The sequence below is a fragment of the Dermacentor andersoni genome, chromosome 11 (assembly GCF_023375885.2).
Source record: "Dermacentor andersoni chromosome 11, qqDerAnde1_hic_scaffold, whole genome shotgun sequence".
Lineage (NCBI taxonomy): Eukaryota > Metazoa > Arthropoda > Arachnida > Ixodida > Ixodidae > Dermacentor > Dermacentor andersoni.
In genome coordinates, this window is record NC_092824.1 from 26058010 (window position 1) to 26083401 (window position 25392).

General features: G+C 46.6%; 1 protein-coding gene across 2 annotated transcripts in view; it reads left to right on the top strand.

Annotated features, from left to right (window-relative positions):
• Positions 1-1376: 1376 nt before the first annotated feature.
• Positions 1377-25392, top strand: part of LOC126517842 (FGGY carbohydrate kinase domain-containing protein-like) — a 32394-nt gene continuing 8378 nt past the window's right edge. The window contains exons 1-7 of one of the 2 annotated variants that reach the window (XM_055064555.2): positions 1377-1685; positions 5632-5737; positions 8862-9013; positions 11092-11317; positions 15726-15854; positions 17640-17731; positions 24412-24519. In XM_055064555.2, coding sequence (XP_054920530.2) covers positions 1512-1685; positions 5632-5737; positions 8862-9013; positions 11092-11317; positions 15726-15854; positions 17640-17731; positions 24412-24519 — 987 coding nt within the window. In that variant the 5' untranslated portion in view covers positions 1377-1511. The remainder of the gene's footprint in view (positions 1686-5631; positions 5738-8861; positions 9014-11091; positions 11318-15725; positions 15855-17639; positions 17732-24411; positions 24520-25392) is intronic. The other variant, XM_050167644.3, reaches the window with a different exon arrangement.

Consider the following 25392-nt stretch of genomic DNA (forward strand, 5'->3'; position numbering starts at 1 on the left):
ACTGAAGAAATTACACGTTCGCCGTTAACATCACCGCTAATTATCTTCAATGAAATCAAAGAGCATAAAAAGCTTCGCTTACATCGATGCCCACAGTTACGTGAGAACCGAATAATTTTTTTACTTTCTTTTGTTCTGCCACTACATCACCAAGGTAACAGGAGCGGGCCATGTTTCTATATGTACACAACGTTGCCGTCTTCCCTTTTACATGTGGCCATCTTCCTAACCTCCCTTCTGGCTTGTTCGGTTTTCTGCTCCCGCCCTGTTTTATTACAGACTCTCCCACATACAACTTGCCATTTCTGCTTGAGAAACGATACACCCAGTTAGCCACTGTTCAATCAACTAAACATATTGGCACTCGATCTTATGCGTGAGCATAAAACAGCTATCTACGTAAACAATGTTGTGAAACGCAATCATCCTTTCCCTGTGTCCATATATGTTGCATCATCACGTGCTACCAGAAGTATACTGCCGCTGGGAATTTCAACCTGCCTCCTGTACATAATGTATATGGAAAAGGGCTACTTGAGTTTGTTAGAGTTTGTACATGGAACAACATACCCTCCAAAATGAAAGAAACAAAAAATTTCGGCAAAGCACTAAAATCACATTTATTAGCTATAAACCACTGATTTGGTGCCTGTATTATTGCTTGGCATGCTGTTCTTCGCGGTTTGATAATGTGTGTAACTGGTGGTAATTTTTATGCATGCTGTAATAACAAAAAAAAAAATATGTGCTAATTTGTTGTGTTCATCCTTTGTATGGATCCCCCTGTGCTTGTACTGAATGTCTATTATATTTCGCATCCGGACTCATCCACTAACCTGCGGCTATTGGTTCCAACAGTCTTTAGCGTATGCACTGTAACACCTATGATGATAATAATAAAGAAAGAAAGAAGAGAAAGAAGAAGTACCGCTGCGGCACGCGCACTGGCGCTGTGCCGCGACTGCTCGCCCTCCCTTGTGTCAGCAGTCGCCTGCCTTCCGCTCCACACAGGAGCGGAAGAGTTGAGCCGCGCTCCCTCGAGGACTGCAGAAAATAGCGCCTCTTGCTCTTAACAGTCACTCGGTGTGTACATTATGCTGCTCACGAATAGAGCATTGCAAAGTTAACGTTCGCACGCTCTTCCAAAAACATTTCTGTCAGCCCGAATGGTGTTTCCCAGCACCTTTAAATCTGGTTTTTTTTTTTCGTTGCGCTCTTTAGATAGGAGACGCTTGAAGTTGGCGTTTACAAATGTAGACAAACGTTCACAAAGCGCGTCTCAATCGGATAAATTGTAGGGTTTTAGCGTATTGCCATAGTCAATCTACATTGACCGGTGTCTTGTTTACTGCGGCACGGGAGACGGCAAGATAGGCGCAGCGCCGTCGCCAAACACACGCGCCCTTTCCGCACTTCTCGCACGCGCTGTCTCCCAGCCCGAGTGCAACAACACGAGGAGCGCGCTCGCTGTCTGGCTGTCTGGACCGCCGCGTGCGCGGGAGGCAGGCGCCATGCAGTTCGTGTCCGTGGACGTGGGGACGCAGAGCGTCCGCGCAGCACTCGTCACAGAAAGAGGACGCTTCCTGAAGACGGCGTCGCGGCCGCTGGAACTGTGGAATCCGCGGCCTGGTTTCTACCAGCAGTCATCGGACCAGATATGGAGGGCCTGCTGCGACGCTGTCAAGGTACGCCCGGGGCCGCTTATCATTTCAACTGGAGCTTATCGTCGGCCGAGTTTTAATGCTACAGCCGAAATGACTACCTGCTGCTTCGAACACTCAAAAGCGTAAACGAGGATGACAACACAGTCGTGCACGTCGTTGTCGGTCTTGTGTTGTTTTCCTTGTCTGATCCTTGCTTACATGTGCGTCTCGTTACCGGCGAGTACGCGCTATCTATAGCCGCTTATCTTCGCCCGTACGAGAGGAAGGGCGAAGCTCTCTTCAATGAGAACAATAGTTGCTGTCCCTTCTTGAAGTGTCGCTCAGCGGCACGTGTAGGTATCCGCTGCCAACCGCCGTTATAGCGACAAGAGACCTCTTTATCAGCTGTCGTGGGAAATGCGCCCAGCTAAGCTTCCTTTGCGTTCCCGTTGCGTTTCCTCTACGATCCGCAATGTCTGCGACCTTTTAGACCGGAGAGTACGTCTTAAATTCGTCCTTCCCTGAACAGAGGGTAAGAAAAAGAACCGTGGAAAGCAACCGTGGTGTTCGAAATACGCTGCACAATCAGTTGAAAAGGACGAGAAACGGACTGCCAAAATACGACAGTATCTTAAGGCGGGAGAATGTCGCACACTACCACCACCACCACCACCACAGAACACCCACCACGGTGGGTGTTCTGCAAAATCAGACAGCGCAACAGGAGATTATCTGTAACGACGTACATTAGTCGTTCTTTCGGACACAGAAATGGCCAGGATGAAAGTTTTCGCCGCTGTGATAACAGTTTCCGCCCAGTCGTACGACGTTACGCTGCGAAAATATTCAAGCATTCGACGTTGGGAGCACACCATCTATCGTAAGCCCACTGCCTTGCTGGTACCATGGCGTGTGGTTTCACGCTTTCACTCGCACATACAGCGTAGGGCGCGCTGCGATGGACGGTGTTATCGCCCTTGGACTTTATACGAAACATCAAGGCGACAGCGACGTCGACGGAAAAAAATGCGCCTGGAGTGTCCATACGATTGCTATCGCCACAATATGCAGAAGACAAGGGTAATGTTCAATTGCCTGACAAGGGACCAAGAATTCGTGATCGCCAGCCTGCCTCTAGAGTCTGTGCCGAAATACGTTTATCTAGGTCAGTTCACTCACATGGGTTCCTGACCATAAGAAGGACATTTACAGAAGAATACAAATAGGTTGTTGCGCATGTGGCAAATATTACAAAATCCTGACAGTTGTTGAAAACCCCTGTCGTTGAAAAGAAAAGTAAAATAATTGCATTCTACAAGTGCTAACATATTCGGCAGAAACTTGGAGGTGAGCAAAGAAGCTCGAGAACAAGTTAAGGACCGCGCAAAGTGCGATAGACGGAAAAATGTTAGTCGTAACGTCAAGAGGCAGGAAGAGTGTGGTGTGGATAAAATAGCAAACACGTATAGCCGATATTCTAGCTGACATTACGGCAGAAACATGAAGTTGGGTAGTTTATGCAGTGTGTAGGCTAGATACCCGGTAGTCCATTAGAGTTACTGAATGGGTGCCAAGAGGAGGGAAGCGCAGTCGAGGACGGCAGAATACTAGGTGGGGTGATGAAATCAGGAAATGCGCGGGTGCTAGGTGGAATCAGCTAGCACAAGGCAGGGGTGTCAGATACGGACCCCTTTCCTGGCATCACTCGAGTTCCCCGACCACATCCAATCGCCGTCGCACCCAATTAAGGTAAGCAGAAGCGCATCTAACCCGTTCCCGGACCTGTCAGACAAGTTGGCGACCCCAACCTCGTACGCCGCACGTCGAGCTATTGTCCCCTTGCTTGACTCTTCGCGAAAGTGCAACGGGAGCCTGGCCCGGTTCCAGGTAATCTTGGTCCCGAGCGAAGTTGCTTTGCAGCTCTGAAAGGCCGTTCGAACACAACCCATCTCCTCCAGCTGAGCGCTTGCAGACCAGGAGGCAACGCCGCGGCAAGTCCTCCCTCGGAAAGTGGAGCCCTTGGTTGTGACCCCATGAGCCGAATGTGACGGCACTTGCACGGACGCCTACCATTGGAGGAAAAGGACGACACCTGAGCGGTTTTGACTATTGGCCGTAAATGACATGACCCCGAGAGACCGGAGGGGTTAAAAGCGAGAGACAGGGAGAAGAGAGAAGCATTCATTCATCCATTCATTTTTTTGTTCTTGCCACGGGCCGCAGCGTCCGATTTGCTGCCGGCCGTCAATGACTTTATGACTGTTCTTTACTTTGTGTTATTACTGTAAATAATGTAAATAAACCTTCAATTTCATCTCAAAATCCTCCTCAACGTCGGCCAACTCCTGCACTCGACGGCAAGATACAATAGGGGTAATTAGAGGTCGCTGGGAGAGGCCTTCGTCCTAGAGTGGACATAAAGATAGGTTGCTGCTGATGATGACAATAATGACGATGACGACGATGATGACGAATGGAGTAAAATGTTTCTGCTGTTAGCAGAATGTAAGAGCAGCCACAGCGCATCAGTTGCGCCGCGACCAAAACATAGTACATCTACTACTAGAAGCACAAATATGCATAACTAATGAGTGAAGAATTGGCGAGAACTTGGGTCCACAAGTAGCAGTTGTAATATGCGAAGTAGTTATATTATAAAAAGAAAAAAAACTGCCCTGCGATACGAGCGGAGTGAGACTTCCACGGTCGCACTACTTGCGTAGCTTTCGCAGCGTTGCTAGCTATGTATGACTTGATACGGAGTATAGGGTCTGTGCGGAACGAACAGTCAAATTCAAGCTACAAACACCGATGGTTTCCGTTGTGCGACATCTCGTGCACCATCAAAGGGCGGCGTCTGCAATGCGTCTAGTGGCGCTGCTCACGTTACCAGTGTTCTGAAACGCTGGGTAGCGGCCATGGCGATGATTCTGTCGCGCAGCAGCGGTTGCTTCGCGTGCCCATCACCGTTTCTACATGTCGCCCCCGCATATCGTTCATGCACCGTTGAGGAGCCTCAGCGCACAGCGCAACCTTGTTAGCGCTGTCAATGCGTGGCCATTTGGGGGATATGTTCAGATATTTTGCTTTTGTCCCTGGCTTTTGTGTGTTTCTGTCTTAAAGTAAATAATTTGAATTGAATTGAAAACATTCACAATCTTGTGCAGCCAACAGACAATGAAACCTAGCAATGCATAGGGTAAATTACTTTTTTTATTTTACATGTAAGTATGAAACGTAAACATAAGTGGAAGGGCACGAAAAAATTCACCAACGATTACGATACTTCCTAATGCGAGATTTGAGCGCAGTTCTACACGTGGTTTCATATCGCGATATATTGGCTGGCGCGGACAATATATCTGTCTCGTGCGGCACGTTGCAAATGGAGCGAACTGTGGCACGACTGCCTCGCTAATCGGGTGAGGCAGCACGTGGGTGACGCGCTGCCCTCGTGGGTGACCCTATGCCTTCCTTGGTTTCATTCTGTTTATGTGAGGGTGATTATCGAAGAGATGTCTTTTCCCAATACCATTATCGATCGTCAAAACTTCCACAGTGTTTCACAACGCTGTTGTGATGAAGAGTGGTCGAACACTATGTCGCCGGAGCAAACGTTTCTGCAAATGCGCTTGTCTTCGTCAGGGCGTCAAGTCCAGAAACATCGCTTGTCCGACGACTGTTGATTACTTCAGGCATCTACCTTCTGTGATCTAGCATTGGTTGAAACCCTGCTGCAAAGGACATGCAGCCGCGGGACACGCACGCTCAGGGATGTGATAGCATCGTCATCGTCTAGTGTACGTGTTTTTGGTGCACCCTAGTATGTGAAACTGCCGTGGCATTTCATAACAATAACGCGAAGTGCTTATGAATTTAAACTATTGGAATTTGAACGGCACAAATAAAGGCGAAACACGGCCGAATGTACAACACGTGTCCCAACAAGTTCAATTTTCAACCCTTCTGCTTGTAAATACTTGCACAGGAGACGTGTCGGGACGCCAAGGACGTAAGTGGCATCGGCTTCGACGCCACCTGCTCGCTCGTGGTGCTGGACGACTCCGGTCGGCCACTGACCGTCAGCCCCAAAGGTACGCCTTGGAAGGTAGACCCATTCTTAGAGACAAATGAACTTGGATTGTTTCCCCATCCGTTGCAGCTCACAAACCAACGTGCCTTTTCTGACTGTTCTCCGTGACCAATTGTAGGCTTGATGGGCAGCCCCACGTGCTCGCGCAGTCAATGATTCCCTGCTTGCCTTTTCTTTTTTCTTTCTCTTTTGATCGCTTTACCCGTTCGCTTTGCGGGAGGTAGCAAACCGACCGCTTGTCTGTTTGATTTTTTTGAGGTAGTTGTTGCTGTAGTAGTAGTAGTAGTAGTAGTAGTAGTAGTAGTAGTAGTAGTAGTAGTAGTAGTAGTAGTAGTAGTAGTAGTAGTAGTAAAGTAGTAGTAGTAGTAGTAGTAGTAGTACACAAACAATAAAAAAGAAATGTTAAGGACAAGAAGATTTGCTATATTTATCTGGTCGACATCCATATGTTTCCCCTCTTCTGTTCTGTTCCTGCTGTTTAGAAGCCTTGCGTGATAGCGTTTAGAAAAATACAGTTGCGCTCAAGCGTTGAAGTAGTGACATCGATAGTGCATTAACATATTCCGCGTGCAGTACCTATTGCACAAACATTCCGCAGCCTTTAAATCGGTGCGGAAAGCGACGGCAGCACAAAGAAGAGGAAGGACACAGGACGGGCGTTGTCTAACAACTAAAGTTTAGTGAGAAGAAACGCAAGAAAAGGAAGGCACGATCTGCCTGCGCATACCATTAAGTCACATGAACTGGATCACTGAGCATTTTAGCAAAGAGGTGGACACGCAACCATCATGCATCTTTTGTATGTGAAATGCTCCTGAGAGTTCACGAGCTTTTTAAAAGTCTTCGTGACCGATGATGATCCTGGTTCGATCGAAGAAAGGCTTACAACCAAATTCTTTACAATGTGCTGAAAGATGGGAGGTGGGCGTTCCCTTTAAAGTGTGATTCCAACTCGTCCAGCTTTCCACGTTACTGCGTCCGCAGTCGTGCGCATAATCTGTTGCAGCAAACAATGGCTTTGCTGCTGACGTAATTCTTTCAAATATGGCACATACCCTACATCGGGAAAGTTGAGTTAATATGAACACCGGCTCACTCTTGGCTGGAGGGCAACGAACTTGCCCACCAGTTCGCCCGAGAGATGGAACACCGGGTTGAGAAAGGTGAGCCACAGTCCATAATTAGTTACAGAGACATTACCAAACATTATAAGACGGAGAGGTGCCGTTACCCCGATCCTCACAAATCGCTTAGCAGAGAACAGCAAGCAATCTACAGGCAGATACAGGCAGGATCCTTCCCGCACCCTTACCTTCAAAACAAGATGTATCCGGAAAGGTACGAGGAGGATTGTAACTTCTGCAAAACTCAGTTAGGCACGCTCCAACACGTCATTGGAGTATGCGATTTCATCAAGGCAATCCCCCCACCTCTTACCTGCCCCACTACCTTACCCCATCCCTCATCCACCCTTACCGAGCGATGGGAGACCTTGCTAACCACCATTGCCCTGGAAGACCAGCTCGTCCTGATCTCCAGGGGCCAGGCGGCTAGGGAAGTATATGGGTCCCGTGAAGAGGGAACCACTTCCATCGACGGCGTCTAAGAAGATGTCGAGATCGGCTAAATAAAGTTGTTTCGCTCTCTCTCTCTCCTTACATCGCATGGATCACATTAGAAATGAAACTACCATCAACAGATATCAGTATTTTGAAGAAAAACTGAACAAGAAAATAGTTGATGTGAAATTATAGGAAACTATAAAAAGAGAGATTAAGAGAAGATCTTGCTAAAATAAGTCACTACCGAGACGACAATTTTATTGACGTGAACTGCTTGATACTACAACGAATTTGTGATGTGCATTGTGAATTGTACCTGCCGCGGTGGCGTAGCGGCTATGGTGTAACGCCACTAAGCACGAGGTCGCGCGGAATCAAATCCCGGTCGCGGCGGCCGTATTTCGGTGGGGGCGAAATGCAAAAACGCCCGCGTCCCGTGCTTTGGGGCACTTTAAAGATCCCCTGGTGGTCAAAATTAATCCGGAGTCCCCCACTACGGCGTGCCTCATAATCAAATCGTGGTTTTCGCCCGTAAAACCGCAGAATTCAATTCATTCTTCTTCTAGCTTGGCAGTGCGCTCTGTCTCCCTGGCGTCTTTCGCTGCCTGTCGTGCGGCCTTCAGCCGGTTTTCTTCTTCTAGCTGGACAGCTTCCATATGGACTAATGCACAGTATGGCGTGGGATGGTGTTGGGGGGTGTGCGGTTCCGAACATGCAGTACACCCATTCTAAGATTGTGCATGGCTCGTATCAGCTCTATCCAATCTACTTTACCGGTTGCCATTTCATGCTTACATCTACTCTCTGTCACGGCAGAGCCAACAATTTTTTTACTCATCGAATGTCCTACTGGTGAAAGGATGGAGGCGCTAAAAATACTCAGCACTACTAAAGTTGCGCTAAGCATATTTGTGATCAAGCGAATTTCACGTATAGCTTATCACAAACATGCGCTGAGGGCAAGACGCGTGTTTTTTCTTCCTTCAGCGATACATGACATTCCGTGCGAGGAATTGTGCGCATGCGTGCTATGGTGGCTCCTGACAGACCTCCAGTGAAGCACAGAGAGCCTCGTGCCTGTAGTGTCGGCAATGACTTACGCAGCTGCCGGAAGAGAAGGACTTTGAACAAAAGGCGACGACAGAAGCCGGAGTTCCTTGAGCCGCATGTACAAGAAGAGGCGGATGGAAGATAAGAGCTTGTTTTAAAGTTTGCGCCCGGCTACGTACACAGCCGTGACGTCTGGAACGACATAACGATTGATGACAAAAGGAAGAGAGAGCACTGAATTAGTTGCAAAACGAAAAAAAAAAAAACAGACACAGCGTCTTTATATTACGAACCGAAGTCGCAGCAAAAGCTTGTCTGCTACGCCTAACGCCATCGCACCTCCATAAGAAAGGCTTCAAAACATTTGTGCTTCAAAAGAACCCGTGGCTTCCCTGCTGATTATTCTGTCACGCTTAGTGTGCACAAAAAAAGGGGTAGTCGCTGATGACTACTGCTAACATCTTTTGGCTCTGGCAACCAGTTCGTTATGGACCATTGAGTCTGTCCGCGCAGGTGAGCCGGAGCAGAACGTGGTGCTGTGGATGGACCATCGCGCCGTGTCGCAGGTTGAGGCCATAAATGCGACCGGGCATCCTGTGCTGCGCCTTCTTGGCGGAACCATGTCGCCCGAGATGCAGCCACCGAAGCTCCTCTGGCTTAAGCAGGTGAGTGGGCGCCAGTTGCAGAATTGCAGCACCGACGAAATTCTGAGCAGCCTTGGGGCGAAAGCTTCAATGACGTGCCTAAAATAAGGAATCGATGTCACTATCATGAAGACGGCAGATGGAAAACCGAGATTAATCTCTCTACCCGTGGCTGCTGAAATCATACAAATAGTAAACAGTAGTTATAACATCTGTTCTGTATTATCAAAAATACCTCGCGTACTGCTAGAGGAAGTGTTTTTCTTTGGGGGGGGTCAGTAATAATGATCAGCGTAAAGGAGATAAGGGGGTGGTAGAAATAATCGAATTTGCTTACTAATTAAGTGTAAAGTCTGACTAGTGTTTGGCACACTGAGGTACAAGTGATTTGTGTGCAACTTTTTTGACACTCCGCCATTCATGCACTCACCAGGGTTTGGCATGGCAGGTAACGCAAACAATAGGACAGGAAACACTAAAGAAGCCTTCCCTAAATTTTGTTAGCAAGAAAATATTTACAATATTTGAATGTAGCATGTACAAGCTATGCGAGAGAGACCATTAGACGTCATTTTCTTTGTCTGTTTGTTCGTTTAAGGGATCTGGTTGTTTTATTACATGTGGTTTTGTATCAAGGTATCAGGGTAAAAAATACCGGCACTCTGAACAAAATGAAGAATTTGCAATTCAGCGCTCGTTCTTTCGCTTTCTTTGTTCCCGTATTTTGATTTCACTGTTAATGCTAATCGGATGTTGCTGTAGGTAAAGAACCTTAAGAGGATGATGATGGTGATGATGACGATTTCTTCAAAAGTAGAACAATTTAACTGTAGGTCATTCAGTCACGAGGGGGATTGGCACTGTAATAACATTATAAATGAAGATAGAAAAGGAAAACGAGATCATAAATAGAATAATCTGTATTGTCAGTCTTCTACAAAGAAGAAATAAAAAAAACTTAAAGATAATGATCAGGTAAAAAAACGAATTGAAATAAAGAAAGTGTCACAGGTCTGAGATTCTTTTCAGCATATAAATTTTATAATTTGGTGAAGCAGTAACGTACTTATAATGTGACATATAAAAAAAAAAAAAAAAAAAAAAGAGGAAAACAAGAATAGATGAATCTCACTTGCAGCACCGTGGTTGCAAGTGTACAACAGCTCAGCCCAAGATCACGAAGCCGAATCTTAGTCGTTTTCCCGTAAGTGGAAAACCTCCGGCAGGACAGAAAGGAAAGTGCCTCCGCACGGCGCATGTACTTCGTCCTTACTTAAGGCTAATTGCTTTTCTTGGCTCTCTCGCCCGTTCTTGTGGTTGGTGGCTGGTGGTCGGTGGTCGTACGGACTTTTTCACCCGCAACACAAAGGCAACCAGGTGCAAAGGTCACGTGCTCTGGCGAAACCAGGTTGCGAGGCCCGCTCGTCGGCGAACGCAAACTATCACAACTCTCTGAGACGCACGTGTTGCCTACCTATACTACCGATACAGACGTGCTGATGAACGCCTCTGTTCTTTATAGAATTACGCAGTGAAAGCAGAAACCCTACCTGAATATTTCCAATGCAACAAATATGGGCCTTAAAGCGCACCATTCCTTTAAGCGTTTGGCTGTCGCATTGGGAATTATCGTCGATGGTTTCTGCGAAACGTTTATGTTTTTTTTTTTTGCCCTGTCGTCTTCACATATTAACGAGGTTAAGCTCCTAATCTCACTCAGACGTTCGTGCAGGCTGTGTTACGAGCTACAAACGAAACGTCGCAGACAAAACGTAGAAACGTGCCATGCATTACGATCTGCCAGAAATTCGTGCTTCTTCCCGTGCTTTCCTGGCTCTTGGGCGATCGGGACGAACGAATTGTGTGACAGGCGGGAGGCCATAAATTTACTCCACGTTGTATCAGCAAGCCATTTGACATTCCCTGCAGCATATAGCAGTAGCTGTCGTTGAAATCAGAAAAAGCAGTCTCACCAAGCATTACGTACCTGTGCTGTCACGTTTGGAAGTGTTTCGCAACAAAGTTCTTGAAAGGGACCGTCAGTTTACTCGTGAAGTATTGGATTTTGTTTAGCAACAAGAAAAACTTGTACGGCGCAGAACATTCCATCGACTTGGGAGCGCATTGGTATGGCCCTTGACCTGTCCGATTTCCTCACGTGGCGAGCCACGGGCTACGCGTCCCGGTCCCTGTGCACGGCTGTGTGCAAGTGGACTTACCAGGCGGGTACGGTGCCCGGTTCCGATATGAAATCTGGCTGGCAGGACTCCCTCTGGACTCGCATCGGCCTCGACGACCTCACGCGCGACAACTATAGGATCATAGGTGAGCAACCAGACGGTCATCTCAATGCTGGTCAATGGCTATGGTGTTGGGCCGCCGATTACGATGTCGACGGTTCGGTTCATAAAAGCGACAGTCTCGTTTCTTTCGTGGCCGAAAGGAACAACCTCCTATGCTGTGCTGTGCACGTACCTTAAGGAATCCCAGTTGGTCACAGTTAAGCCGGAATTCTCCAGCGCGTTTTATTATAACTTCTGTGTCGATTTTGCGCAATCAATCAATCAATCAATCAATCAATCAATCAATCAATCAATCAATCAATCAATCAATCAATCAATCAATCAATCAATCAATCAATCAATCAATCAATCAATCAATCAATCAATCAATCAATCAATCAATCAATCAATCAATCAATCAATCAATCAATCAATCAATCAATCAATCAGAAAGCCGGTTACTTTTCTGTCTCGTTACGAGTGTCTCTTCCACTGGCGTTTTGCCCAGATCTCTAATCGTTTGAACTGTTTATTTTACACTAAGCGTGTGCCAGTGACCCAGCGTTCTGAACTCATTCTCTAACTATCCTACTGGTCGAAAGTTTTCTGGGCGTGTTTTCGGGCATTGATGCAGCGCAAATGTTAATTGCTCTGATTATTTCATTTGTCTTGCAATTTGCATTGCATGTTTGCATTGTATGTTAAGCTCTACGCATACCAGAGGAAGCTGGTAAAAATGAAGTGCGGTAGAAAATATGTTTTCGAACTGTTGGTTTGTTAGCATCAGGTGTGTCAAAGTGAAAAAAGAAGTGTAAATATACATGAACGAGAAGAAAGCAAAAGTCGAGGGGGCCGATTTTTATGATTAAACTTATAAGAAGCCAACCAACAATGACACAAAGGACGACATAGGGGAAATTGACTTGTTCTTAATTGAAGCAAAGAAATGAATAAATGAAAATTTAAGTGGGTGAAAAAACAACTGGCTGCAGGTGCCACACGAACTCCCGTCTTCGCATTACCCATGCAATGCTCTTGCCAATTCAGCTACCGTGAGGCCATTTTACCATCCACTTCCTGGGCTATGTATGTTTGTCTACTAAAACTAACCCTGGGAGTGTTAGCCAGCGCCACCACTCAACAACACTTTGCAATGTGGTGAACGTGGTGCGGTATTTGATTTGAATGTGGCAAGGCATTTGTCTCCCATTTACCACTAAATCGCCACTGAATATTATTATATTGAACTTGAACCGCACAGCAGTATGGGAAGGCTGAGTGACGACGAAATGAATCGCACCCTCCGAAATGACACCAACGCAATAGGAATGACTGAACCCGACCTCGAAGACCATGATTTTGTTTACGTGCAAGCATCGAAAGTGATTGGCAGGAGCTGGAAATATGTCATGGATGCTGTGCATTGTTTTGTTTTTGCGTGTGTGTCTTGGCGGTCTGCGGCTGGTTGTTATCACGCGATTGAAGGAATTGCGGGCACATTGAACCTATCCCTTTCGTGCGCAAAGTGAAGGGCGAGACGTGTGCCAAGATCTGGTGGGCAAAACGTTTTTCCTCGCGCCATGGTCGTCATGGCGTCATGGCGACCCTTTGCGAGTTATTTGTCCGACTACGTGAGTGCGCTGCCACGAGATGCGCGTCAGCGGTTTGTCGAGAAGCTCTTCGACTGACTGCGGCGAGCCGTACCCTGATCCTTTCCTCACAGACGCCGGAAAAGCTATCCGAAGTGTTGGCCGAACGGGCTTTTCGGCGCGATATATGTTTAACTCGCGAGCACGTCTGTACCTACCCGGAGTGGTGGCTCAGTGGCCGTGGCTTTGCGCTGCTGATCACGATGTCGGCATCGATGGCCGGCAAGATGCAAAAACGCCCGTTTACCGTGCAGTGTGGGCATTGTAACGAACACTGCGTGGTCAAAAATAATCCGGATTCCCCCACCACCGCGTGCCTCACAATCAGATCGTTGTTCTGGCATGTGAAACATCCGAATTTTAACGCCTGGGTCGTACACTACGAGAGCAATGAAATCGTACCGCTCGCTCAAGGCTTGCAGCTTCGCCATGGAGGGACATGTGCGGACATTTGGTTGAGCTCACCGAGTGACTGAGCATTCAGGGTGCAGTCGAGTGACATCTTCGATCACGATCAAGAAGCTCGGCCATGATTGAATGGGTCCAGATCGAACAAGATCACGATAAAGAAAAGTCCCGTGTGACAGGGGCATCAATCTATGCGGCATGTTTAAATGCCTTTAAATGCGTAAGCATTTCTATGCCTACCCAAAGAGAAAACCCGTCCGTTTCGATTTCGTTCGCTTTCGAGATAGGGCGCGCACCAACGAGCCAAATCACCTTCGTGCTGCCTCTCGCTTCAACGCAAACTAAGCGGCGAGAACACAGCGCTCACGAAGCTATCAGCACTTGGCGCACTCTGCCCAAATCGCTTTCAAGAAACAGTCTGCGCGGCCACGCTATACGTAGCTGCAGCCGGAACACGGTTGATAATGGTTCGCGTCGACAGGAGGCCGCGTCATCGACCAAGTCTACGTACGACGTTTACCAAACATGACACTTAAATTACGCCACGTACTAGCGTACGCATCGGCCAGTGCTCATCTTCCATGAAGCAGCGACGTCATCCAAACGTACCATCATATAACATGAGTGAATATTGCTACTACTCGCCTTTTCCTCGTCGTCTCATGCTGGTCTCAGTTAATATTTCGGTGTTGCAACCGAGCTTCTTCGTTTCACGATTCTCTCGCAATGTTTCTTGCACTAATATATACCAAACACAGCAGCATACGACGACAACACAGCAGGTGATTAGTAACAAATGCTTACGCATCATTTAGATGACCCCCACAGGGGATTCTCCGTATATTTTTTTTCGCTGCAGTTTAGCAAACCGCTGTTCACTTGAGTTACACCAATCTAATACAGCTTGCCAAGTGGAGGGCTGTCTACGTGTCATCTGCTGTGTTCATCATGTAAACGCAAACCTGACTGCATTTGTTTTACCAAACTCTCCCACGTATGCTAGAAGATCACGTGACCCGCTCATGCTCTGAAGAGCTCTATTTAACAGCGCCACCGTTACTTCACCGTTGTTTCCAGACTGTGCGGGGCGAAACGGTATGCGTCTCGACCTGTTTCGAAGCAGACGATAGAGTGGTGGCCTCGCATTTTCTGACGCCACACTCCATTACAATATGGCGGTCGCTGTCGGTAGGAAAGGGCTCGGACGCAGCGATTGTATGGTAACGCAAGGGAAGTGCCTTGCTATTTGACGCTCGTACTATCTGCCTGAGTACAAAAACATACCGGAGCAAATATTTTGAGGCAAGTGCGCGCTGCGAAAAAAGCGCGGAAAGGACTTGGCACATTGTAATGGAATGCCAAAACATTCACCCAGAGAGACCCATAGGGAGCGTCAAACTTCCAGAAACATTGGGATTCAAAGAATATTGAAGGGTTAACTGGTTAGCAGTCGACATAAGTGAGACACGATTAGAGTGTTTGTGGAAGTAGGACAGGGAAGAGGTTTATAGTGTCACGTTGTAGTGACGATGAAGCAGGCAGAAGAACTGTGATTATATAAACTAGCGTTTTATTGGGCGAACTTGTGCCCTCAGAAGCAGGCTACACTCATAAGGAGCGATAGCGGCGAACACACTCGGCGATCGTCGAAAATCTGATCAGCGGGTCAAGCGCGTCTGCTTTTGTACAGCAGTCGTCGAATGTTCCAGACTAATCGCTGGGACCCGCGTGTCTTCTACAAAGTTCTACACCATTCGCGTCACGCGATGAAATCAGATAACACAAGGTTCGGCGACAACAGACAGCGGATAGAAGCATCGATAACATTCCAGAAACTTCCGATACATGGATACATGCAGGCGCGTCCCGCGCTGTGCGATAGCATTTGTTAGGCGGCTATACGTGGTCGCCCGATAAAGATAGGCAAGTGCACGTGTCAATAGAGTCGGAGTCGCTGCAAGTGTAGGTAATTAAATATTTCGCCCAATAAGACGCTAGTTTCACCACTCACAGTTTTGCTGCTTACTTCATCGTCACTACCACGTGACAATATTTAATCGTCATATACTTGCAAACCTGTCTGTGACTACTTCCACTGTTACTATGATACTCAGCGGTCGCAGCACCTGCGTAATGTACTACTTTGAATCAGAAATCAAGTAGTCCTAGAATGTTTGGTGTGTGCTCTGTTTCCCGCAGAATCACAGTTGCCAGAAGCATTTGTGCTGCGAATTTATTGTCTCTTGGCCGTGTTTCTCCTTTACGCCAACTTTTTGAAAACCATGAACCATACGAACTTGCTCAGCTCTCCTGTCCTTTTAAAGAACTAATTTTTCTTTTTGCATATTGAGAAAAGCTGTAGTGCACACAGGACTGATACAATTATGAGCGCAGGCCAGGAATTCCGGCCGCCAGGATCCCCCTGTGGAAACGGTTTAAGCATCGAGGCTGCCATGGAGATGGGCCTGAAGAAAGGCACGCCCGTCGCCACTTCCATCATCGACGGGCACGCCGGAGGCCTTGGTGCGTAGTTCTTGCGGGCCGTACATGCACAACTTAGTGCAGCTTCGCTCTGTGCGCATGTTCAGTTTTGACACTAACGAAAATTTTGCACCCAGTACTCTAGAACGTTTGAGCTCATGGTCCCTTGAGGGTCGTGTTTTCTCAACTTTATTCCTCATGCGTGCGCACGAATATATAGGATGAGTCAAAGTTAAAACTGCTTGAGACACGAGGTTTATCTTCATGCTGGGCCAGACGTCTTCATTACAAAAGCAAGTGGTGGAACAAAGTGTTCCAGTACGGAAAAATAACGGAACAGGGACGCGAGATTTAGTAACAGTGAATATGCGCGACGAGGCGCTCTCGTTTAGTATTCGAACTGGTAAGTTCTGGGTCTTTCGGGCTGGTGTTCCGAAGATCTTGCATCCTTCTTATCAGTTGTGAACGGAAGGCCCTTAAGGAACTGAAGTTGGTATGGAGAGTTTTGAAGACACTCACAATCCTATATACCTTTTGCGAAGTTATCTCTCAGTTAGCAGTCATCGCGTATTAGGATGTCTGGCGGCACATGCTATAGTGCACAGGACCAACCTGAACTATTGCCTCTGATGTCTTGCTCCCTCGTTCTCCTCCCAACGTTTATGGTCGACCAGTTCACATTCCCGCTTTCAACTCCCTGCTGCCCTCCGTCTCGTAATCGACGAGACGGTGGACACCAACAAAGGACACCAACAAGAACAACCCGTTACAATCTTACCACAAAATAACAAGTAAACTAGTAACAAATAACAAGCATGAAGAACGACGCGCCGTTGCTTCACTGACCAACGCTGTGTTGCAGTAAGGGAAGGCGAAAAGCCTGAGTAACTTCTAGAGTAATCTTATTTCATTTTAGTCCTGTTTTTTGTTGATAGAATTATTGCGCTGGTAAAATTAACTTGCGCATCATGTATTAATCAGCTGTTACGTACTCTACCAGCTTTCAGTTTCTTAATCTGATAACTGGTGGGAACAAATTTGACAAAAATTTTTGAAGTGCAGAATTTTTAGACCTTCCTATTTCGCGCTATTTTTTCTAAATAATCTGATACCAGAAATACCTATTGCATTTTTGTTCTCGCCACGGTTGCCTAGTGGCTATGGTGTTGGGCTACCAAGCACTAGGTCGCGGGATCGAATCCCGGCCACGGCGGCCGTATTTCAACGGGGGCGAAAACGCCCGTGTACTTAGACTTAGGTGCATGTTGAAAAACCCCAGGTGGTTGAAATTTCCGGAGTCCTCCACTACGGCGTGCCTTATAATCCGAAAGTCGTTTTGGCACGTAAAACCCCATAATTTCATTTTTTAACGAACCCCAGGTGGTCTGAATTTCCAGAGTTCCCCACTACGGCGTGCCTCATAATCAGATCGTGGCTTTGGCATGTAAAACCCCATAATTTAATTTTTAAATTAACCTATTGCATGTTTTACTGATCTCGTTGAAAAATTGCAAACGTCATATTGTATTATTTATTTGTCAGAACTACAAGAACTGCTCATATACACATGCGCAAAGACTGCGGAAAGTTCACGACGAGTTAACGCGTTATTGGCACTAACGGACGTTCACTGTGATGACTATTGTTACATCGGCTGTTAAGGGGTCAACCTTGGCCATCAACAGTATGACGCGATATGCAGAGTAATCCATGGAACGATAAATACCATCGCAGATCTCCGGTAGTTGCCTGTTTTTCTTCAATAGAGTTATAGATGACGATTATGATGATGCACTGCACCATATTGAACCTTCCGGTTTTCCGTAGGCCTGCTTGGCTGCGAGGCGGAAGGTGACTTCCCCAAAGAATTCTCCCGACGCCTGGCCATTATTGCTGGCACATCGGCCGCTCATATGCTGGTGAGTTGGCCACAGATGGCGCCGTACGACAGATATTTGTTCTCACTCATTGCGCTGTTTCCTTGGCGCTTTCACACTATGCAGTAGATACATCAAGGCGACGCCAAACAGGAATATTGGGCTCAACCTAGACTGACAGACAAAACTTGAGACAAACTAAATAGACCAACAATGTACCATCTGTGGAAGCTTACAAACCAAAATGAGTCAGAACATGTAAATTGGGTGGCGACGCTACCTTTACATAGCCACGCTAGCCTCCCGTAACGACACACTTTGTGAAATCAAAACTGTAGTCACACTACTGAAACAAATACAAATACTCAGCAGAAAACTTTTCATACCTTTACTTCCGTAACATGGCCCAAAGAAGGAGGAAATATAAGATGTGAGCGGCAGGCAAGTTAACCAGATTAAGTGCCTGGTTGGCTATTCTGCACAGGAGGATGGGGTGAGAGCAGAACAGATCAGAAAACAAGAGAAGATATAAAAAAGCCACGCCTTCTGGCAATCGATGTTATGCGAAGCAGTGTGCGGGGAGCCTACCAAGTTGACGAAACGACCATGAGAGCACCAAGACGTTGGCGGCTGCTTTATGACCTACATGGCACGCATGTCACGACATTCACGTCAAGACCTATCATTTATGTTTGTCATACACTCTTGTCATACTATCCCCTTCAGCCACGGCGTACACGTTTGTGGACGCAACTTTATTTTTGTCATTACTGTGCAGTGATTGCAACGAATAGACAAGGAACATTAAGCTTTTAGTAAATTGAACATTCTGCATTCTTCAAGTACAGCCATTTCACTTCTGAGTGAAATGTGTCGCCTCATATGACTGCTTTGGTGAAGGCACTACCTTGTTTGAAGGGACGTTTGAAGTGGGGCGTTTCGGTAGTAATTGCGAAATATATTTTTTACCCCTTGTTGCAATGCTTGCACCCAATAATTAAACTGTGCATGTCATTCGAGCGGCTGATTCAATATTTTCAATGAAGAAACGTAGCATGACTGACAGTACAATAAATGAATATTTAATTACTACGTAATTATGATGGGTCTCTATAGAATTCAGAGAGTCATTCTCATCCCTCCTTAACTTGCTTTCTAGAGGGTATCCAGCACCTTGCCATAAAATTATGCAAATTTAAAACATTTATCGACAGTCGATCGTAATTCGTGACTGAAGGGGCTATGCGAGTTTTGGTACACACCAACTTAAGGAAATGGCCATGAGAGTACCAAGACGTAGGCGGCTAGATAAAAAAAGTAGCAGACCTTCGCCAAGAAATACTTGGCACTTAAAAAAATGAACACATTAGTTCGCGCACTCCACAGTATTTAGATAAGTCCCATTTCATTTAAAAAGCACCCTAGCGCTTTTAAAGCAGTTCGGTCTGATTTCGGCTGGGAATAGGGTCCAAGAATTCTGGCTTCTCTAAGGGGACGGTTGTCAATCTTCTCAGGCGAGGTGCTGAGAACTTTGTGCGCTCAAACGACGACAGTCACGCAGGTGTGCTATCGTCTTTTTGCACCCCCATACTTCAGATTCTGGACTTGTGGCCACTCCGATGAGGTAGGAGTACCCATTAGTAAAAGCTACTCCAAGCCATAAATGAGAAATGAGAGTTACCTTCCGTCGTTCCGAGCCATGTGGAAGGCCGAGCTTCAGACGAGGATCCAGAGAACAAAGGCGATGGTTTTTAATGTCTGTCGAATTCTATTAGGCCAACGGAAACTGTCGAGCAAGCGCAAGAAACTTTTCCGCTGCGTCTGTTCTTGACATCGGGATAGCGACGCAATCGGCATTGTCAAGTGAAGATCGAGTGGCTGCGTCTGCTTGCTCGTTTCCAAGGGTACCACATTGACGTGGAAGCCATTGAAATACGATGTAGTGTCCTTTCTCAACTGCCCGATGCTAAATTTCTTGTGCGTCCGCGACAAGGGCTTCGAGGCGTAGAAAGTGTAATTCACAGAGCCAGCTCTGGAGGGCGACCTTGGAATCGCAAAAGATTGACCATTTCTGGGGCGTTTGCTGATTGATCAATTGAATTGCTGCACGCAGAGCTGCTAGTTCGACAGCCGTAGTTGATGAGAAATGCGATGCTTGAATTTTATCACTGTAGCTTTTGCTGGGACAAATACTGCTAACCGCATAAGCGACCCATCGGTGTAAACATGCAAGCGGTCAGTGTGGACTTCATGTAGTAACAATAATGTTGCCTGATTCAATGCTGCTGATGGCATTTGTGCCTTCTTCTTGATGCCTGGAACGATAAGGCATATTCTAAAAACAGTTGCACCTCTTGAGGTGTGTATTTGCACACACCATAATCGTGATCTGTCTTGGTTGCGTTTTCTTTCTTGAAAACGCTGCGCTCGTTACTTTCCCGTCAAGAATATTGTGTCACACTGATAATGCGCATACCCTTCGCGACTTGTAAGTACCGGGCTCGCAGTGTTAAGAAAGGAAATGCGGGCAAGACAGATGAAGATTATTGTTGTGGGGAAAATATACACCCCGAAGGGTGCAACTGTTTTTAGAGTGTAGTGTAGGTGAATGCACGCCAAGCTTCTGGGGCGTAATTCGATGGCAGCGATGCTCCATGAGTATTCAGGAGACGGCTAAAACTAGTATGCGGCCTAGTCGTTCGCCGGCAAACAAGATGCTGAAGGGTATCATTGCGACATGTCAAATGTGCACTCTTAGAGCATGGACTGCAATGTACGTTGATATAGGGCAGTCACGAGCTATGGCGATTGTGGCTGCTCTGGATGCGCACTTAGGGAGGCCGAGGCGCCTCCGTAGAACTCGGGATTGTATACTCTGGAGAGTGCGAAGGTGCGCTTTACTTGTACTGCCTAGCACGGGCAGGTGATATCTTAGGAAAGCGATAAATAATGCATAGTCTAGCAGTAGCACCGTATGTGCGCCCGAAGACTTTCTGCCGGCAAATTTCAATGCCTGTGTTATTGCAGTCAGCCTCTTCTTCATATATAAAGTATGTGGCGTCCAAGACAAATCACGGTCGATCATCACTCCAAGATGACGGTGCTTTGTTTCATAAGCATAGCATATGCGTATAACATATGGGGTCATTGTTCTGCGTGTTAATGCGAGTAATGGACACTTTTCTGAGGTCTAGGCCTTTCATATGCAGATCAAAAGACATTCGTGCGAACGCCGTCTGCAGTGTCGCTCGTATGTTCGGACGTGTCACGCCGGACGCCCAGATGCAGATATCATCTGTATAGGTGGATATCTGTACCGTCCTTGACAATCATCCAACAAGACCTAACAGTGCTACGCTGAAGAGCGTGGGCCTTGGGGTACACATTTGCTCGTTAGATGGTGGAATGTCATTCCACCCTCGGTAAGCACAAAGATGGATTTTTCCTCCAAATAGCTATGAATCTAGCTCAATGTACGGCCTACAATGTCCATGTCAGTCAAAGGATCGACAATTTCTTGGTGTGCCTATCATATGGTGCCTTCGTGATATTGTGATTTCAGTGCTTTTGAAATAAAAAAAACAGCTACCGTTAACCATTACATGTTCTTTAAATGTTGAATAGATGTTACTAAGTCAAGGACGTTATGGATGGATGACCAACCGCGTCGGAAGCGCGTCATTGCATGTGGACATACCTGATTATGTTCTAAGTACCATTCAAGGCGCATCAACAGCATCCTTGCCACTAGTTTCTCAATGAAACTGGCATGACCAATGAGATGGTGCGATACCAAGTCTAATGAAGATTTAGTTGACTTAGGAACTAGGCGAAAGGCTTTCCAATAAGAAGGAATCAGTCCTTTGCGCCATGATTCATGCATCTCTCCAGGAGTACACTGCGGGCTTTTTGGCCCATGTTTCCTAGTGCCTTGTTTGTGACTACGTCGGGCCAAGGCGAGCATAACTCCTTACAAGTCACCAGTGCAGCATCTAGCTACTTCATGGAAATCATGAGATCCATGCGAGCGTCCTGGGATGCCGGTACATCACGTGATGTTGATGCAGTTAGTGACGGCAAGCCAGCAGTTCTTGTGCAGAAATCCTAAGCAACGTTGACCTCACGTCCTTGATGCAGGGCAAGATACTTAAAGAGATGGCACTGTTGGGGATACGATCGTAGGCCGCGCATAGTTATCCATATATTGGACAGGTTTACGAGGATCCAAGAACTTGCAAAACGATTTCCACTTTTGGGATTGTAACGTATCGAGGCAGCGCTGGATTTCCTTTTGGATCCGCCTCACTTCGCTCAAATCGTGAATACATGTGGCGCACCTGTATCTTCTTTCTGCTCGTCGGTGAATCGCTCGAAGCTTTTCTAATTCACCTTCATATTCTGTAGATTTTAGAGGAGGCCTAAAATGGAACATAGCCTTTTGCAGTGCATTTCAAATCTAATTCTCCCGGAATCTCGTGTGGCCTTCTTGACAATCGTCTTCCATAAGCGACCTGAACGTCGTCCAGTCTTTTCTACGAATGGCAGTATATAGAGACTCTGCCACTAACTTCATCTTCAAATAGGTAGGAACATGGTCACTTCCGCGGCTGTCTATTTCTGAGACCCACTTTACACTTCTTCAAAGACACCGCGAGATCAAAGTCAAGTTCAGACAGCTGCTGTAGGTCAGTCCCCGTAAATATGTTGTGCTGCCGTCATTGAGACAGCAAAGCTCTTGGTCCGAGGCAAATGCTACTGATTTTCTTTCCTTGTAGTCCATCTTCAATGCCTCCCAGATCGGTGGGGTGCGTTAAAATCTCCACTAAATGTCCAAGAGTCATACGTTGCGGATAACAAAGCACCCAGTCGTTGCGTGTCAAAACGACTGGTTGGAGAAATACATGCAGCGATAAAAGTGAATGTAAGTTTCTTTGTTTTTACAGTTAACCACACATATCGATCGTCATCGTGAGGCAGAACAGAATGTAGCACGTAAGTGAGTTCACACTGAACATAAACGACGACATTGCTGAGGACCCTACACGTCACGGATGGGAAAACTTCATAGCCCGATAGCCGGATTGTAGTTTGAGGATTTGGTTCGCAGACGCCTATGATGGAAAATTGGTTCGAAAAGAATAAAAGTTGGAAATCGGAAATTTGTGTTCTGAGATCTCGAGCATTCCACCGAAAAAGCGATGCTTCCTTGACGTCTTTACGGAACGATAGCGGTGAATGAGCCATGATGCCATTCGAGACTTGCAAGTAATGTTTTCATTGCGTCCAGTACTTGCAGTGCGCTGTGAGCATTCGAAGTGTTCAAGTTCGTCACTAATGTAGGTATGACGTTCATAAGTCCAAAATAACTGATAGCATGGCGTGCAAAGCAACGTGACATTTCGTCGTCATGGCTAGCCATGCTTGCTGTCTCGTATCAACGCTGCGGTATGAGTTAGGTGCTTTTCACTGGGGGTTTGGGAGCTGGCTCTCGACGACTGTGCCTCTGACTCTTTATGCCACTTCATTAGAGCTAACTCGTTTTTTTTGTCGTGCGTTTAGACTCGTGTGACTTGGCTGCGCATTCCGCTTCATTTAGGACGTTCGCTGACAGCGCAGTGCGTTAAAAGCATGACATTCGAAAGTGTGGCACGGTACGCTGTTATAACGGCGTAACGGCGCCACCTCAGAGGCTGTGCGAAATCTAATGCACACGGAGCATTTTTTCGTAGTCTGGTGATGTTTGACAACGCCCAGTTAAGAAAAATAACGCCTGTGCATCACTTGCTGACCTGCTACGCTATACAATAAAAGCAAGTCATCGCTTGCAATATTGTAAGAAAGGAGATGTACACACCATCAACCCATTTCGCCGTTCCCTAGCTCGGAGCAATTTCGTCAATTGCCATCAACCGCTGCGTTTATTGCTTCGACGTTACGCGCGAACAAACCTTTTTACAACTGGTGGACGCGCAGGTATCGGGAAGAAACGCTGGAACTCTTCTCCAGCCCGTACTCGCCAGCTCGCAAAAAGACCCCTTACACGTGCTGTCCCGGTGGTTTCTTTCTTTTTCCCTTGGCTCGTTGCGCCAACATTGCCCCGCCGTTTCCAGCCGCAGCACGAAGGCTAATCGGTGGGGACAAACTGACTCCGAGCCGTGACATACGATGATGATGGATATGCTCTTAAAAGAAGAGGCATTAGGCAACAGTCGGGCTTTCGTGATTTGTTGGTGTGCCAATCTTTGTTGCAATGTTTGCGTGTCTCGCTCTCCCAATGATGTATTAATATAAGCCAATTCTGAACGATGTGCTGCTTCTCTCTCTGGCGTGTGATAAAGCTACATGTCATGTTTATTGCATAAATCCCCATTTATATACAAGCACACGACCAGCATAGACCAATATTGCTTATATAAGACGAACGATGACCGTGGTAAAAACTTCCAAGACACCGTCATAACCACACCATCTGGACCAAAGCTGGCGGAAAAGGGCGAAGATGGACGACACCACGCTCTAAATTATAACGGTCCTGTGCTTAGATTTATGTGAGGTGTTCACTCAGTGTATCATAACCGGAAACTTAGCGCCTGCACTGTGCCCTGCCTCCTTGTTCTTGTCTGTACTGCTCTATGATTTTACCTGCTTCCTTATGGACCAACTCGCCTAAGAAGCAGTCTTTCTTCCGACATTGCAAGTGCGGTCATACTACGTGTGCGCAGGCAAGCGAGAAGTGCATCTTCACTCCAGGCGCTCCTGGCCCCTTCTTTTCGGCCATGGTTCCGGGAATGTGGCTCAGCGAACCGGGGCAGAGCGCAGCCGGGGCACTGGTGAGTGTTCTTATTTATCACGTCTTTTACCTAATACTGCAAGATTGCGACCACTGTGACACGAGCTGGTTAGTTGCATGTCACCTTCAATGTGGCTGGACAGGACAATGTCATTTGCAGAACACAGACGGATGAGGTATTTCCTGTCGACCCCTTCACCTCAGCCTTGGCAACTTGCACTTTGAATCTTTCTTGCAAGCATAAATAGAGTAAGATTGGAAAGAATATGCCTCCTTGCCCTTTTGGACCAGTGTAACTGCTCTTTTCTTGTGAGAAACTACGGAATCTGAAACATCTATACGTGTTTAAAGATATATATCCATAAAAGCCCAACACCATAGCCACTGAGCAACCACGGCGGGTTTGATAGCCTTCTTCTTTACTGCTGTAAAAGAAAAAAAAACGTATGGCCAGAAAAATGTTCTAGCCAAATTAACGTGTACATGTAAACAAAATAACAGGTAACGAAATGTGAACACACGGTTCCATCAAGTGTGTAACGAAACAACAAAGCACTGTAGAAAAAAAATTCGTGGATTATGGACAAAACCACAGAAAAAGAAATAAAAGCGGTAATAAGAGTACAAGAACAACACACACATTAACAGGTCATCAAAACGTATAGAAAATAAAAAAGAAAACATGTGTAAATTACTGCTCACATAGCATTGATCAAGTCACACTTGACGAGAAAATTTGGGCAGTTTGAGAGCTAATCCATATTTTTTGGACCACGACCCCAATTCAAGTACTGTAAAGCACTGAGACAACTGAGGAGGATCTCTTGCTGCACTCAATAAGATAGTGCTCCGCAGAAGCGTCCATGGAGCCACAGTGTGGGCACTCACATGACCTCCTTTTTCATTCACGATG